Consider the following 13968-nt stretch of genomic DNA (forward strand, 5'->3'; position numbering starts at 1 on the left):
AGGTCATAGATTCGAGGTAAAGCGACATACACCTGGTGCATGAGGCGCTGCTGTCAAAGGCCTAATTAGCAATGCAGACTAAATAGGAGCTAGATGGAATTAAGTCCTGCAAAATTAGTTAACCACTGAGTGTAGTAAGTACTTCAATTGACTAACTTCCGTCGTTCTCCTTCTCGAACTAGTTATCTCGAGAACTGTAAGTCTCTAGGAGTATAGGTAGTGTCATACTTATCATGTACCATATCTTATAAACTTATGGCTGTATTCCCGAAAATAATAATAAACCTGGCTTCCTAAACCTAAACCTATTATTTCTGATATCTAGAATTTGTAAGGGACATGCAGTTTGGCATTACTATTAAGCCTTGGTCGAAGAAAACAAAATGGTAATAATACGAGATTAAAGAAGACAAGAAGCTTCTTGGGGTGATGGGGGGCCAAAGTAATAATTCGTCCCACTTTTTATTCTTCTTTCGGCGCAAGGGGGGCCGGGGGGATGTCCCTCCTCAGTCCAATCTTTCCACCCCACCCCCCCTCTCTCCTCGATTCCTGATAAATGGACAGCAGCTAGACCATAGGGGGAGGTAACAAGGGTAGTGGAAGTGCCGTTCTGGGAAGTATAGCGGAAGTAACTTCCGCCCGATGTTACTTACTATTGTCCCGAGAAGGAAAACAATTCGAGCGAAAGGACCAACCATCCTAACGGCAAAGTTATACCAAGCCAGCAGCACCCCCTAGAAGTCAATTAACCAGAGGTTAAAGTAAGTCAGGATTTGTAATCTTTTTAATACAGGTACAACTTGAAGGAGAGATCTAGGTGAGATGAGGTAGAAATCTGAATGGCCTATAACGAAGCCACTGTACCCTTCCTAACCATCTGCATAACGGCAACTAAGTCCTCCCAGCATCCTCAGTGGCGTTTTCCGTTTTGCTAGGGTCAAACCAGGGGTACGAAACCTTTGTCTTAAAATTACTAAGCTAATTAATGAAAACTAGCATGTCTATTTTAAATAGCGCTAGACGGCGGTACTTAGCAAACCGTTACCAAAGGTAGGGGGCGTACACGAGGTACTATGGGAGCCGCACATGGCCCACAAACATTACTACTCAATCTCACCTATCTCCTCCAAGTACAAATTATGAAGAAAAGAAATTATACCATCAAAATGGTGCAGAAACTTACAAAAAAGAAGGTTAATTAAGGGTTAAGAAACAATTTTGTCTTAATGATCTAATGACGTCACATTTAGTAGATCAGATTTTCCACTTCATAATTAAATAAACATAAAAAACTAAACTAACTAAAACTTTAGGTTTAATTGACTTCATTCCAAATACGGGACACCCCTTAAGAGAGAGATATACTTCACCCTGGCTGAAGAAGGCGCTAACCCCTTTTAAGTTCATCCCAATTATAATCTACAACCCTAAGAAAAGAAAAGAAACCCACGTCCCATTCCTAAATAGAATACTATTACAACGTTTAATCTTTCATTGCAATCAAAGAGTGAGACGAACTATTGGGTATAGGAGATGACCGGAGTAGTCAGCGTACCGTTAAGAAATCGCGTATATCACAGGCCGATAGTCAGGGAGGGAACTGGAGTCAAGTCAGGAACTGAGGACGGACGGACTCACTGAGTGACTCTATCATGAGCTACGAAAAATAGAAACCACTTAATTTAGGGGACATAGTGGAATTCCAAAAGGGGTCAAGCCACGTGACACTCGACGACTGCTACCATAAGTTTATAAGTGATATGGTCCTTCCATAAGTATGACTTCGTAATGCTACCTAGAGACTTGCAGCTCGAGATAACTAGTTCCAGGGAGAATTGAAGTACTTACTACACTCGGCGGTGGTTAATTAATTTTGCAGGACTTAATTCCATCTAGCTCCTATTTATTCTGAATTACTAATTAGGCCTTTGACAGCAGCGCCTCATGCACCAGGCGTACGTCAATCGCTTTACCTCGAATCTATGACCTACCTCACTCACTTCAAAATTACAAGCTCTAGTTTCTAAGTTACCAGAGATTAATTAACAAACTTATATGGAACGTATCTAATGAACTTATGCTGCTACTCAAATTCGCCGGACACTAAATTGATAGGGTGTGGGGGGGTTAAGATGGGACGTCCCCTTTTGGCCCTTTTCACGGTTGGCAGATTTGATAACAACCCTTAAGTTTGACTCTAAACTGAATCTCACTCATTATTCAAATATACAAACCTATGGAACTGGGAATTGTATGTTAATTTGAAGGAACAAATTGGTACTATTAATGACATATCAGTGAAGAGACGTACATACCTCCTTTGATGAAGTTTTCAATTTCTGTCTTCGGTTTGGTTTGGCAGTCTGAAATTACGTTACTCATCCTCGTACCTATAACCAGAAGGGGATAATTGAAGAAGTGTGACACTCTGGCGTATGTAATTCGGTTTAGTAACCTTGCTATGATAAATGTTAATTCATGATGATTTTGGGGGAAGAATCATGTTACAATTACTAATTACCCCGCTTTGTGCTAGGTACACTTCTCTCCAAGAAGAGAAATATGATATACTTCTGCTATAATGTAGCCTATGTACCGCCATCTATGGAACGGTAGCCTTAAAAGGTAAGGTATAAGTTGAATTTTCATCAATGATAAAAAATTATTTTAATACAATAGTACGGTAGTTTTACATCATTTTTTATCGTCATCTGTGTGATTTAATTAATTAATTACTTAATTAATTGGGGTTAAACTTTAATTAAAAAGTTGTGTCGTATATATATCGATGTAATAGTATAGGATATATAATAGGAAAATTCCAATAAATTATTTAACTCAATACACGAAATATTATAGTTAGTATTTGTTCACTAATTATTTTAATTAATTTAATTAGCTTAATCACGGTAGGGTATTCATATTAATGTCATTCATATTAAATGTAGTTAGTGAAAGGTGTTTTGAAAAAATTTAATAATTAAAAACACCTTTTATCGTTAATATTAATTAATGGACTATTGATTAAATATTTCACTAAAATCGCTACTATAATTACTAATTATTTTTAATTAATTTAGTAATTAATAATTATGGACTTTTGTTCTTAAAAAATATTTACACGTCTATACAAATAGGATTTACTCGGGGGTTTGTTGTTGTATTTATTTATTTAATTAATTGATAGTATAATTAAAATTATTTTAATTAAACAAAAATGTGTGTTTTTTTTTACTAAATTTATTTTATCCCTAAATGCTGTGTTAATTTTTAATTAATTATAATTAAAAGATATAAATGCGGAAAAATTAAGGGTTTCGAATGAAACACAAAATTTAATGTTTTTGGAAAGAATCATTAGAGGTAGTTTAAAATTAATATCTAATTAAAATTATTAATACTAATTAAAATTATTTAAGGATATTATAATTTATCATAGTGTTTCATAAAAATAATTATTAATGATTAGGAAAAATTAGTAAGATTAAAATCGTTAATCAATTATATTTTTTTTAAAAAGAAAGTGAAGGTGGGATTTTTCTATTCTTAAATTTTTTTTCCGAAAAAAGGGTTATGACGTCACAACTCGGGGAGGATGACTACAATGGGGGTGGGCGGGGGTTAATTACTACTTAAATTGACCGACCAATGACGTAATGACCATATTAAGATAATAATAATTATCATTGGTTGAAACAACGTCCTTTCTCGTTATAATATATTAGTTTAAAATAAAAAAATGCTTACGTCATGGTTAGGGTTAAGAATAAGTAAAAACACGTCGGTCTCGTCCTTAACCATCATCGTTTTGTCGAATCGAATCGTCCAATCAAAAAACGGGGCGCGCGCACAACAAAAGTGAAACACTTTTTCGCCTCCTTTGTTCGTCGTAAAAACTTCAGTTGTCTGAAATGTCACTGATAAATTGTTTGAGTATTGTTAACTTAAAAAGTATTGAGATATTAGTCTTAGAGAGAGAGCGCGGGGGGAGGGGTCAACAGGGGGTCACACACAATCACAAATCGTATATTACAGCTAAGCCTAATTTCTAGGCTTAACCATAGCTTCTGTCCTGCTCCGCACTTGGCGCGCGCGAGCTTATACAATAGCTGTATACTATTTTGGCGCGAGCTTATACGATAGCTGTATACTATTTTGGCGCGAGCTTACGATAGCTTCATTTTGGCGCCAAAATTCGCGAGCGCGCGCGCGAGTTTAGGCCTATTTAATATTTTTCTTTCAGATAAAAAGCGGGAAAATTAGGCCTAACTATAGAAACAGCGTATAAATTAAAATAACCTGCAACATTAAATTATTCTTAGGGTTGTTTCGTGGCTTGGGTATCCATGATGACGTGGCGTTTTTTGTTAGGCTTAACGAATACAGCCTACAGAAGGAAAAGAGATAGAGAGAGAGTAGTAGAGAGAGAGAGGAAGTGACGATGTGAGTTCCCGATTTATTCGGGAACCGCCTTATTTCACTTGCACGTATAAATCTCAACCATAGTTTCGCAGACCTTGCACGTGACGTAACAACACCAATGAAACTTGCAGTGACATCTTTCGACGTGTTTTATGACGCGCGTATTATAGCCACGTCCGCAACACAGCAAATTGCAGGACTCGGGTCCCGTCGCCGTCTTGTTGCATTGTCGACCGGAAGTGCCAAGAATCCCGTTGGTCGGGTCTTCGATGCAATAATTGGGGGACTTGTGAATATGAACCAAGTCTTCCTTACGGGGTGGCGTCCGTCGTTTGAAATTCCCTCGACGCGTTAAGCGCTTCTTAATCTTTTTATTCATTTGGTATGACTTTTCGTACTTGCGTTTCAAGTACCCACCTACTTGGGCGAAAGGCGGCAAGGTACGCCAACACGTTCGTAGTTCGCAGGAACCGGAAACTCCGTGGCATCGACACTTCAAGTCCATTCCTTTCGAAACAGCCTGCAATTAACAAATAAACAATTGCGCCATAAGTTAACAGTGTTTATCACAAGTAACATAATTACCCTCCTACCATACCAAAGAATTCCTGTAGGTAAAACCATTAGAGACTATAACCTAATAATGCGATGGAAACATCATCATGGTTTAAGCCTATTTCGGGCCTACACCCATTGAAACTATTTTCACTTAAATCTATCCACCCCCAATTTTTGGCGAAGCATTACATTTTGGGGCCCCACACGCAGAAACACAAGTATAACAATGGGTTATTTTCCTTTTCTAACTCAAAAGGAAGCGCTTGTCATACAGACACCTAATTTCTCAGAGAAGACACTTTAAGAGATAAGCTAAGGTGTTAAAATTTACAACACGTCAAAGATTCCGTAGGTTTTAAACGATTTTTCTTGGAAATAATTAGTCGACTAGGCTACAAGCAAATTCAATAAAATGGGCCCGAAGGAACGATACGTTTCAGCATACGTTTTGGTATCTTGGTCTTTTGTATACATACCCCGAATATTACAAACTATAAATTATAGTACTTTAGCAGCGTGGGAGTTTGTTTCATAGTTTCCTGGAATTTTATTTATTCTTCACACTTCTAAGTAACTAAAACTACGAATAAGATTCTAAGATATTTTAAAAGGAAATTTCTTGGTATTCTTGGTTTGGAAAAGTTCCCCAATCCTATAATAGTCTTTTGTTATCTTTTAAAAGCAAAAGCGAAATTTATACTCGTCATTTGAAATGACTCGCACCTCAACTTTTCGTGAAATCAAGAGAATACATAAAGCTACTAGGAATAATCGTGCTCACATGTTAATTTCTATGAATTCGGGTTTTGTGGGTATACCGGGCTTGAGAACTTACTACACGTCACGCCTATAAATAATTCTGATGGCGAGTTCCTAGGCGAGTGGCAAGGTGCAACGCGCAGCGAGACTAGTTATATCAGAAGTGGTATGAGACTAGAAGTGAAGGGCTCTAGCATTGATAGTAGATCCTGGCACTAGTGAACAAATTTGAGGATTTTATGCCGCTTCCATCGCGGAGAGAAAAAATTGGTCGAGTTCCAAAAACATTTCTAACCCCCTTCCCCTCAACCTAAAGCGGCGAAACACGGACCCGGCTCCTTGAATCTAGTTCGGCCGTCTACCACCGCGAGCGTCTCACGTTTTGGAGGGAAAATTTTGAAACCGCCACTAGAGGGCCAACCGTTTGTGTTTTATCAAGTCTTTTCACTAATGCCGAGTGAAGAATTTGGTTAGCTCAATACTTCTAGTATCATACCACTTCTGGTTATATTATTCGCTTGGGTAAAATTCGTCATAGATAATGATTAGTCTAGCTAGCTCCTCCCACAAAAACCGCCTAGATACGTTGAACGTTTCCTATTAGCTATATGTATTCCTAGTAATAACAATAAATAAAAAACCATTATTTGCGGATATGCAAGAAGACATCACGTGACGGCTTTGATATCTGTTTCGGAAATACATTTCACATTTGAAAAGCATAAAAAAGGCGCCAATTTTTGCGCGCTAGTGTGACAGCAGTTGGGTGCTGCATGCATGGAAGTTGCATGGGCCTGTCAAAAAGTCAAAACTCCTGCGGTGTCTCTTATCTTAATTAAAAATCCTCCTGGGCGACGCGATGTATCCTGGGAAATAAGGTGTATTGTAAAAAGGAAAGGGACACCCTGTCCCTGTCCCCTTCCCATACCGTCGCCTTTTCTTTATTAATATTTTGTTCGCTTGACTACCTAGACCCAAAAGGTTTCGGTTAAGCCTTGGTTTAAACTTAACTCGAATATAATCTAATTTTATTATGATGGGGAGAAAAAACCAAAAAAACCGTATATAGCCGATAAAAAGCCAGAGCTTCGCTTTTGAATAAAACTGTCCCCCCAAAGGAGGGCGTCACTGTCGCTCCTTCACCATTTGAAGTACAGTTTTGAATAACGGATAGGATGATCCGGCTTGTTATTACGATCCCACCATGTCACGTGACGAGATGACACCACAGGGTCGTGTTCGCACCATTTAAATTAAAATAGACCAAGACCTCACCTGTGTTGTTGGGTATTTATGGTGTGATAGTTTTAATGTAAGATTAGGTTAGGTTTAGGAAAGGGTTATGATGGTAGGTTAGGGTCAATTGTGGGTCAGGTTACCAAGCGTTATTTTACAGGGTGTTTATGATAAGTTTGGTAGCATAAATTAAGGGGGGGATGTTCTGTTCTTTGGGAAAACAATTTTGAGTTGAAAATGTTCTATAATTCTATCGCCTCGATTTTGTTGCATCAAGGGACAATGCTGTTTTTGAGTTAAGATTGTTGTTGGAGTATTTTACGGATGACCCCTTACTTAAATCTAATTAAGAAACTGATTAAAACAATGATTTCAATTCTAATTTTATTGAGGGGTCATCCCTAAAACACTGAGTCAAATCATAACTCGAAAACAGTGTCTCTTGTGGCCAACAAAATGGAGGCGATAGAAGTATAGAACATTTTCGACCACTCAAAATCGATTTCCCAAAGAATTAACAGCCCATTTAATTTATGCCACAACAGACTTAAAGAAACACGTCTAGTGCGAACATGGCTATTTGAAGCTGCGGAGCATGGGGGATTTTATCTATCTTTCCAACACCGGAAACTGCTGGAAACGGTTAAACAATTTTTCCGATGTACTTTCTCCTTCTTCGGTTCGGAAATATCTCTGCCTGAATTGTACTACTTTTAAACGCTTTTCCATTTGACCAATCGCGCAGCTAGCTGCTGACGTAGCGCTTTTTCAACCCTCCCTCCCCCTCCAATGAAAACCCGCCAATTCTAATGTTCAATCGAACGCTTGCAAAGTTACGCTTCAAAACAATCAATTCTAGATATTAATCTCGTCTTAAAACTTACAAACCTGCACCTTTGATTTAATTAATATTTTAATTGTAATTTAATTAAAATAGCCTTAATAACTTACGACTTTTTTTCTATTCTCTGTCGATCGCAAGAAAAAATAATAATAATAAAATTTGGTTAAGTACTCTCATCACTAAATTCGAAAATGGCTATACATTATCATTTTGAAAAATTGCCCAATTCAATCGTTAGAACGCCTTTGCAAAAATCTTGATGGATAATTTGAAATCTAACAATATACGTCGTGAAATTTTCATTACTTTTTTCTTTCCATATTTTTCATTTGATTATTTTCAGCATCTCCTGGCCATCATTATGTCTTGAACCATAAATAACATAATCCCAATAAGTACAGACTAAATAGGAGAAAATGGAAGTCCTGCGAAATTAATTAACCACCTAGTGTAGGACTTCAATTCTCCCTTGAACTATAGCTCGAGCTGTAAGTCTCTACGAAGTATAGATAGTGTCATACTTATGGAAGGAACATATCTTATAATAAACTTATGGTTTTACCAGGGATAGATTTAATTTTAAAAGTAGGAATGGAGAACAGAGTAATAATCTGGGCGCGCGTCAAAGTCCCGGACCCCCTTCCAAGGGACGGAAGGGGGTATGAAAGAAGAGGCGGGTCATAGCGACAGAGGTAACAAGGAATTACGTCACTATTTTTCGCCGTCCCCGCATCAGCAACGTCATAAAAACGTATAGTTTAAGTGAACCAATAAGATAATTTAAACTTTTCGTTACGTGTTGGAGGGAGGGGCTCTATACTGGGTGGTCTAGGAGTCAGACTGAAGTAAATACTAACTAGCCGTTCTCCATTCCTACTTCTAAAATTAAATCTATCCCTGGTTTTACTTATAAATTAACACGACGACTCATTTTCGTTACACTTATAACTGCAATGTTACTTATCTCGAACTTGATGAAAAATATCTTTTAGTGGTGAAATCACGATCGAGACGGGGAAAAGAGATGGGGTGTTTTTAAAAAAAAAAAAAAAAAATTCAAAGACAAATTGAGCTAAATTTCATTGTAAGCTTATATATAAAATGTTAAGGAGGTTGGCTAGGTCCAATGCAAGAAGAGTGAATTCCATGAGCTGCCAAAAAACATCCCCCTACTCTCTACCTTTTGATGAAAAATTGTAATAATTTTTTTTTCATTTTTTACTATTGCAAAGGCCCGGTCAATCTGGTTTGATTCTTTATTTTTTTATGTTCCCCTCTTCTAAGTTCTATTCAATGATAATATCTATTCATTGCAATCGAAAATTGAATTTAAAATATAATATGAAGTGTTGATAGGCGTAATCAATCAAATTCAATACCTTAATGGCACCCATACCTAGTTGCGTAGGTAAAAAAAGGTATAACAGACTTAACAGGTGCCATTACGATTTATTTATCGCTAAAGGGGTCAAGCTTAAGGTCAAAAATTACCTAATTAACCTCGATAAATGTAATCATAAGTGAGAACTTTTTAAATAAGTTCGTATTTATGATGGGTTTCATAAAATCCGATATGGTCTAGTGGCTAGGATATCTGGCTTTCACCCAGAAGGCCCGGGTTCGATTCCCGGTATCGGAGTAGGCACTTTTGTCCGGATTTTTTCAGAACAAGATGGTGGAGAATTGAAATAACAACTTACCAATCGCCCAGCGACATTATTATGAAGATTCATGATAGCTCTTATGTCTCCTTTACGTTTTTTCTCGGCCCTGTCCTCGGCATCGACGAATTGTTTAGCAAAAGTGACGCCGTAATGGACATTGTCCGAACATCCACCCCATTTCCAATTATCCTTCGATCCTCGTTCCTTCATGGACTGATCACAGGAACAATCGGTCAAATTTCCCGCGCTACAAGCTTGCGTCACGGCGTGAACTGCGCCTGCGCTGGTGATGGCGTAGATGAAAGCCGTTTCTCGACTACCTGCCAATGAGAAGCAAAAATTAGGTCAAGTTTCGACGCAAAATTTGTATGACACTATCTCTTTAAAGGGAGGGTGAAGTAGAAAATCAAGTGATTTTTTATCGATTCTTCTACTAATTATAAGACCATTCAGCATAGTGAAACATTCAGGAAATTCTTCGGAATGATTTTAAAATTCAAATTAGGTTCAGATTTTAAGAATAATTTGAAGTATCCCCCTCCAACCAATCGCGTAACGCCCTGCCTTTTTATAAACAAAATTCTCGTGGCACGTTCCGTGTTGAATGAAATTTATCACGAGACTTGATAAAATTTGCGCGCGACATGACAATCGTGGTGCGAGACACGGCGCGTGCCACGAGAATTTTGTGAAGAAAAAGGCAGGGCGTTACGCGATTCGTCGGAAAACCTTGTTTAAATTATCCTTAAAATCTGAACCAAATTTGAATTTTAAAATCAATCGAAAGTATTTCCTGAATGTTTCACTATGCAGACTGGTCTTATAATTAGTAGAAGAATCGATAAAAAATCACTTAATTTTCTACTTCACCCTCCCTTTAATGTTTTGCAGAAAATAAAAGCGCGGGAAAAGAACCAAAAAACGCGCGGGAAATAATAACAAATTACACGTTGTCACGTGCAAAAATGGCGCGCTATCGAAGTCTTTAAAGTTAGTAAATATTTTTCGAGATTCCTATTTGAAATTGGGAGTTTGACACAATAGGTCATTAGAGGTTATTGGGTCTCAGTTTTCTCATGGAAAACACCAACCGTTCTATAAAAAAAAATACAATTACACATAGTCTCTCCGATCACTCAATGAAAAAGCCAAAAAAGAACCCGCCAAATTCGGTAGAGCAGAAGTGCCCCGACTCCGTCCGTGTTTGTTTGTTAAACACCAAAAATTTCCCCCTCACTTTAAGATATAGAAGACTTCTTTGTTATTCCGCCAAAATTTTCTCATATAGGTAGGCCTAGAACTTAGAAAAAAGGCGCGAAAAAAAAAACAACACGTCTAAAATTATCTTTGACTAAAGAGTGCGCGCGAGACTTATCGGCTAGTTGCACGTGCTGGTTGAGAACACGAGCTATCAGAAGTTCATAATTTGAAGTATATCATTTTTGATAATGGGAAACATGATATTCAATTTTGAAGTGACCTAGGTAGGTCATAGATTCTTGTAAAGCAACGTATGCCTGGTGCATGAGGCGCTGCTGTCAAAGGCCTAATTAGTAATGCAGACTAAATAGAAGCTAGATGGAAGAAGTCCTGCAACCACCGAGTGTAGTCAATTAATTCTCGCTTCCGTCGTTCTCCCTCGAACTAGTTATTTCGAGCTGTAAGTCTCTCAGTAAGCATTACGAACTGTATAGGTAGTGTAATACTTATTATGTAACATATCTTATAAACTTATGAAATTACTGGGCATCGCGCTGTATACTTCAGATCATATTTTTACGAACTTCTGTTCCCTAATAAATAAACAATTTTGCCTAAATACAAAACTTAAAATGTAGACGCGGTGGTGTTTAAAATAAGCACGTCTATTAGCGTGGGCCTTAAGTCATATTTTCTTTCGATTACGCGTCAAACTGAACGTTGGCTGCACGTGTTGGACACGCATGGTGGATCCAATTCGCGCCAAAGTAGTTTAGATAGTCAAAAAATCTGTTATTTATTTTTAGGACTTTATTATAGTTAAGCCTTGGCTTAAGTCTGCTTGCGCTAAATGACGGTATACAGAGTCGTATCTTTATTGGCCCATTACCAGATCGGACATTAAGATTAAGCATGAGTTAATAATATGTTAGCTCCCTATAAGTTACTCAGGCTCCATAGACGTAATGTATCCAGCGATTTCTTCTCATTTCGCCCGAGCGGGAAAAAATCCGAATGTTGCGCTCTCTCTTGTCGAAAAAAAAAAATCCCACTCGTACGGCTCCTCGACCTCGATTCGTCGGCTGCTTTTTCACCAAGGGAGTTTTTTAGTCGTGAATGTTTATGTTTTAACAATTTAACATTAAATCATGGCGTTTGTGTCAGTACTGAGACAAAAACAAATGCAGGAACTCAATTCAATTTTCCGATATTTATAAAGAATGCTAAAGATAAGGGTTGTTATTGTGACTTGAAACCAGAAAATTATACAACTGAGCAAAATCCAATCCACTGATCTCTTAACGGTTTTCTTAACCGAGGCTACGGAGCGAAATATTCGGCTGCTTAAATAGCTCCGATATCATTGGCTAGCTTCCACTACACGCGCTTCCGGGGAAAACCAGAAAGAAGAGAAAATAAGATTTTCGTTCACGTGGCGGCCGCAGAGCGTCGCATATAATTGGCAAGCCGGCGGCGCGGGAGAAAACGCTGGAGTATAAAAATGAATTGCCTGAGTAACTTATAGGGAGCTAACATATTATTAACTCATGGATTAAGACAATACCGGGAGTCCCTTGGCTGCATGGTTTGGTTTCTTTGCGGCTTTTTAACACCCCATATGTACACACATAACGATTTGACAAGAGAACATAATTTAATGGAACTCTTTAAAACGTTTAAATTAACTCTAGTTTAATTATAGTTTCAATTAAATCCCTTGAAGAGGTGATAGCCCAAATTGTCTTCTACCTAACGATGCTAAAAACGTTTGGCTATCTCAATTATTTCTGGAGATAGTTAGACTTGAATATAAAACTAATTTTAAACCATATAAAAACGAGGTTTGGATCTTCTTTCAAGAGTCTAGCACCGAAATAATTCCAAGGAAATCCTTTGAAGGGGTGATAGCCCAAATTGTGTTCTATCAAACGATGCTAAAAACGTAACCCAATCTCAATTTTACCCCACGAATTAGGCTGCGAGTTGAACCATGCGTCAATGAAATCACATTTAGAAAGACGACTTCCAGGGTCGCCTTCTAGGGGGCCTGGGTCACCTGTAGGGCTGTCTTGATAGGGTCCCGCAAACTCTCTGGACGGCCCTGTAGACGCCAGGATTATTAATAGGCTTAAGTCCGGTATAACCACAAAACCGGCAGCATAGAAATTAACATGGGAGCGCACGATGATTCCTAGTCGCTGTATGCATTCCTGATTCAAAATATAGACATTTGTATATAGGGAAAACTTTGTATGCAAGGGCTCCTGATGTGTTTGCGTTGTTTATTAAACAGCGTACATCTGTTAACGTATATGGGCTTGAAATAAACCGCAGACGAGGGGATAACCACTCTCTCACTTATTCGTAATCCATTTCTGGTGTACAACGTGTATGTGGGCACCGATTGATTAGCCCCTCGACGGGAACGGTCTATATATAATACCTATAAAGGCGCATAGGGGATATAGAAATCAGGGTGCCTGATTTGACATTTACGACAAGGAGATGAACGCTTTAAGAGGTTTTCGCTTCCCAGGATATCCATCCCCTATAGCTAGCTGATCACCGTCAGGGAAACCAGCCCTTATCAGGGAGATAAGGTAAAGATGGCGTTCGCATTTTTAGCGGAACTTTTCAAAAGATTAAAGATCCGATGCGGTTTTTTTAGGGCTAAAAAATATCCCACCCGGTACAATTTAAGCTAAGCCGCGGTGGTATTTTCTGATTCAGACGATGGAATTTTTTACTTAATACATGTTTTTTTTTATTCTATTGTCGATACGAAGAAGCTGTCTGCTATAATCTTTAACCGCAATGATGGGGATGATGGGATATGGCTCAATTACGTGATGAAATGGATGGGGGCGGCAAAACGCATGCGCGGAATTAAAACGCGTATTTCTAATTTAATATTTCAATAAATAATTTGTGTTGTGCACTATAAGTAATTATAGCTACCCCCGTTTTTTAACTTTAACCGCGCACGCGCTTCAGTGTTGCCAGTAATTGGTTATTAGAGCATCTTCTGCGGGTAATTGGACACTGAATGATAATTGTTGAATCGAAAGGAATTCGGATTCGTTGTAATGCTTAGATAAAGTATATTGAATTTTTAATAAACTCGATCTTTCCAAATTAACTCAAAATTTTTATTTGTAATATGATGCATGATGAAATATATTTTCCGGTTTATTGATTCGAAATAAGTAAGAGTGCCTGCAGTTAGGCCAATAGATATAGCAGTAGGGTCCGCGATTAAATGGACGCGGAGATTGAAGGCAAGGA

The 13968-nt window shown here is 38.0% G+C and overlaps 1 protein-coding gene and 1 non-coding gene across 2 annotated transcripts in view; one reads left to right on the forward strand and one right to left on the reverse strand.

Annotated features, from left to right (window-relative positions):
- Positions 1-2642: 2642 nt before the first annotated feature.
- Positions 2643-13968, reverse strand: part of LOC149653803 (protein Wnt-16-like) — a 38642-nt gene continuing 27316 nt past the window's right edge. The window contains exons 3-4 of the mRNA XM_089846710.1: positions 9520-9803; positions 2643-4942 (exon numbers count right to left, since the gene is read on the reverse strand). Coding sequence (XP_089702836.1) covers positions 4478-4942; positions 9520-9803 — 749 coding nt within the window. The 3' untranslated portion in view covers positions 2643-4477. The remainder of the gene's footprint in view (positions 4943-9519; positions 9804-13968) is intronic.
- On the forward strand, positions 9387-9458 carry TRNAE-UUC (transfer RNA glutamic acid (anticodon UUC)). Its single transcript has one exon. It is a non-coding gene; the product is annotated as a tRNA-Glu (tRNA).

This window comes from Phalangium opilio, unplaced genomic scaffold, assembly GCF_054372755.1.
Source record: "Phalangium opilio isolate 3A_F unplaced genomic scaffold, DU_Popi_V2 ptg000081l_1, whole genome shotgun sequence".
Classification (NCBI taxonomy): Eukaryota; Metazoa; Arthropoda; class Arachnida; order Opiliones; family Phalangiidae; genus Phalangium; species Phalangium opilio.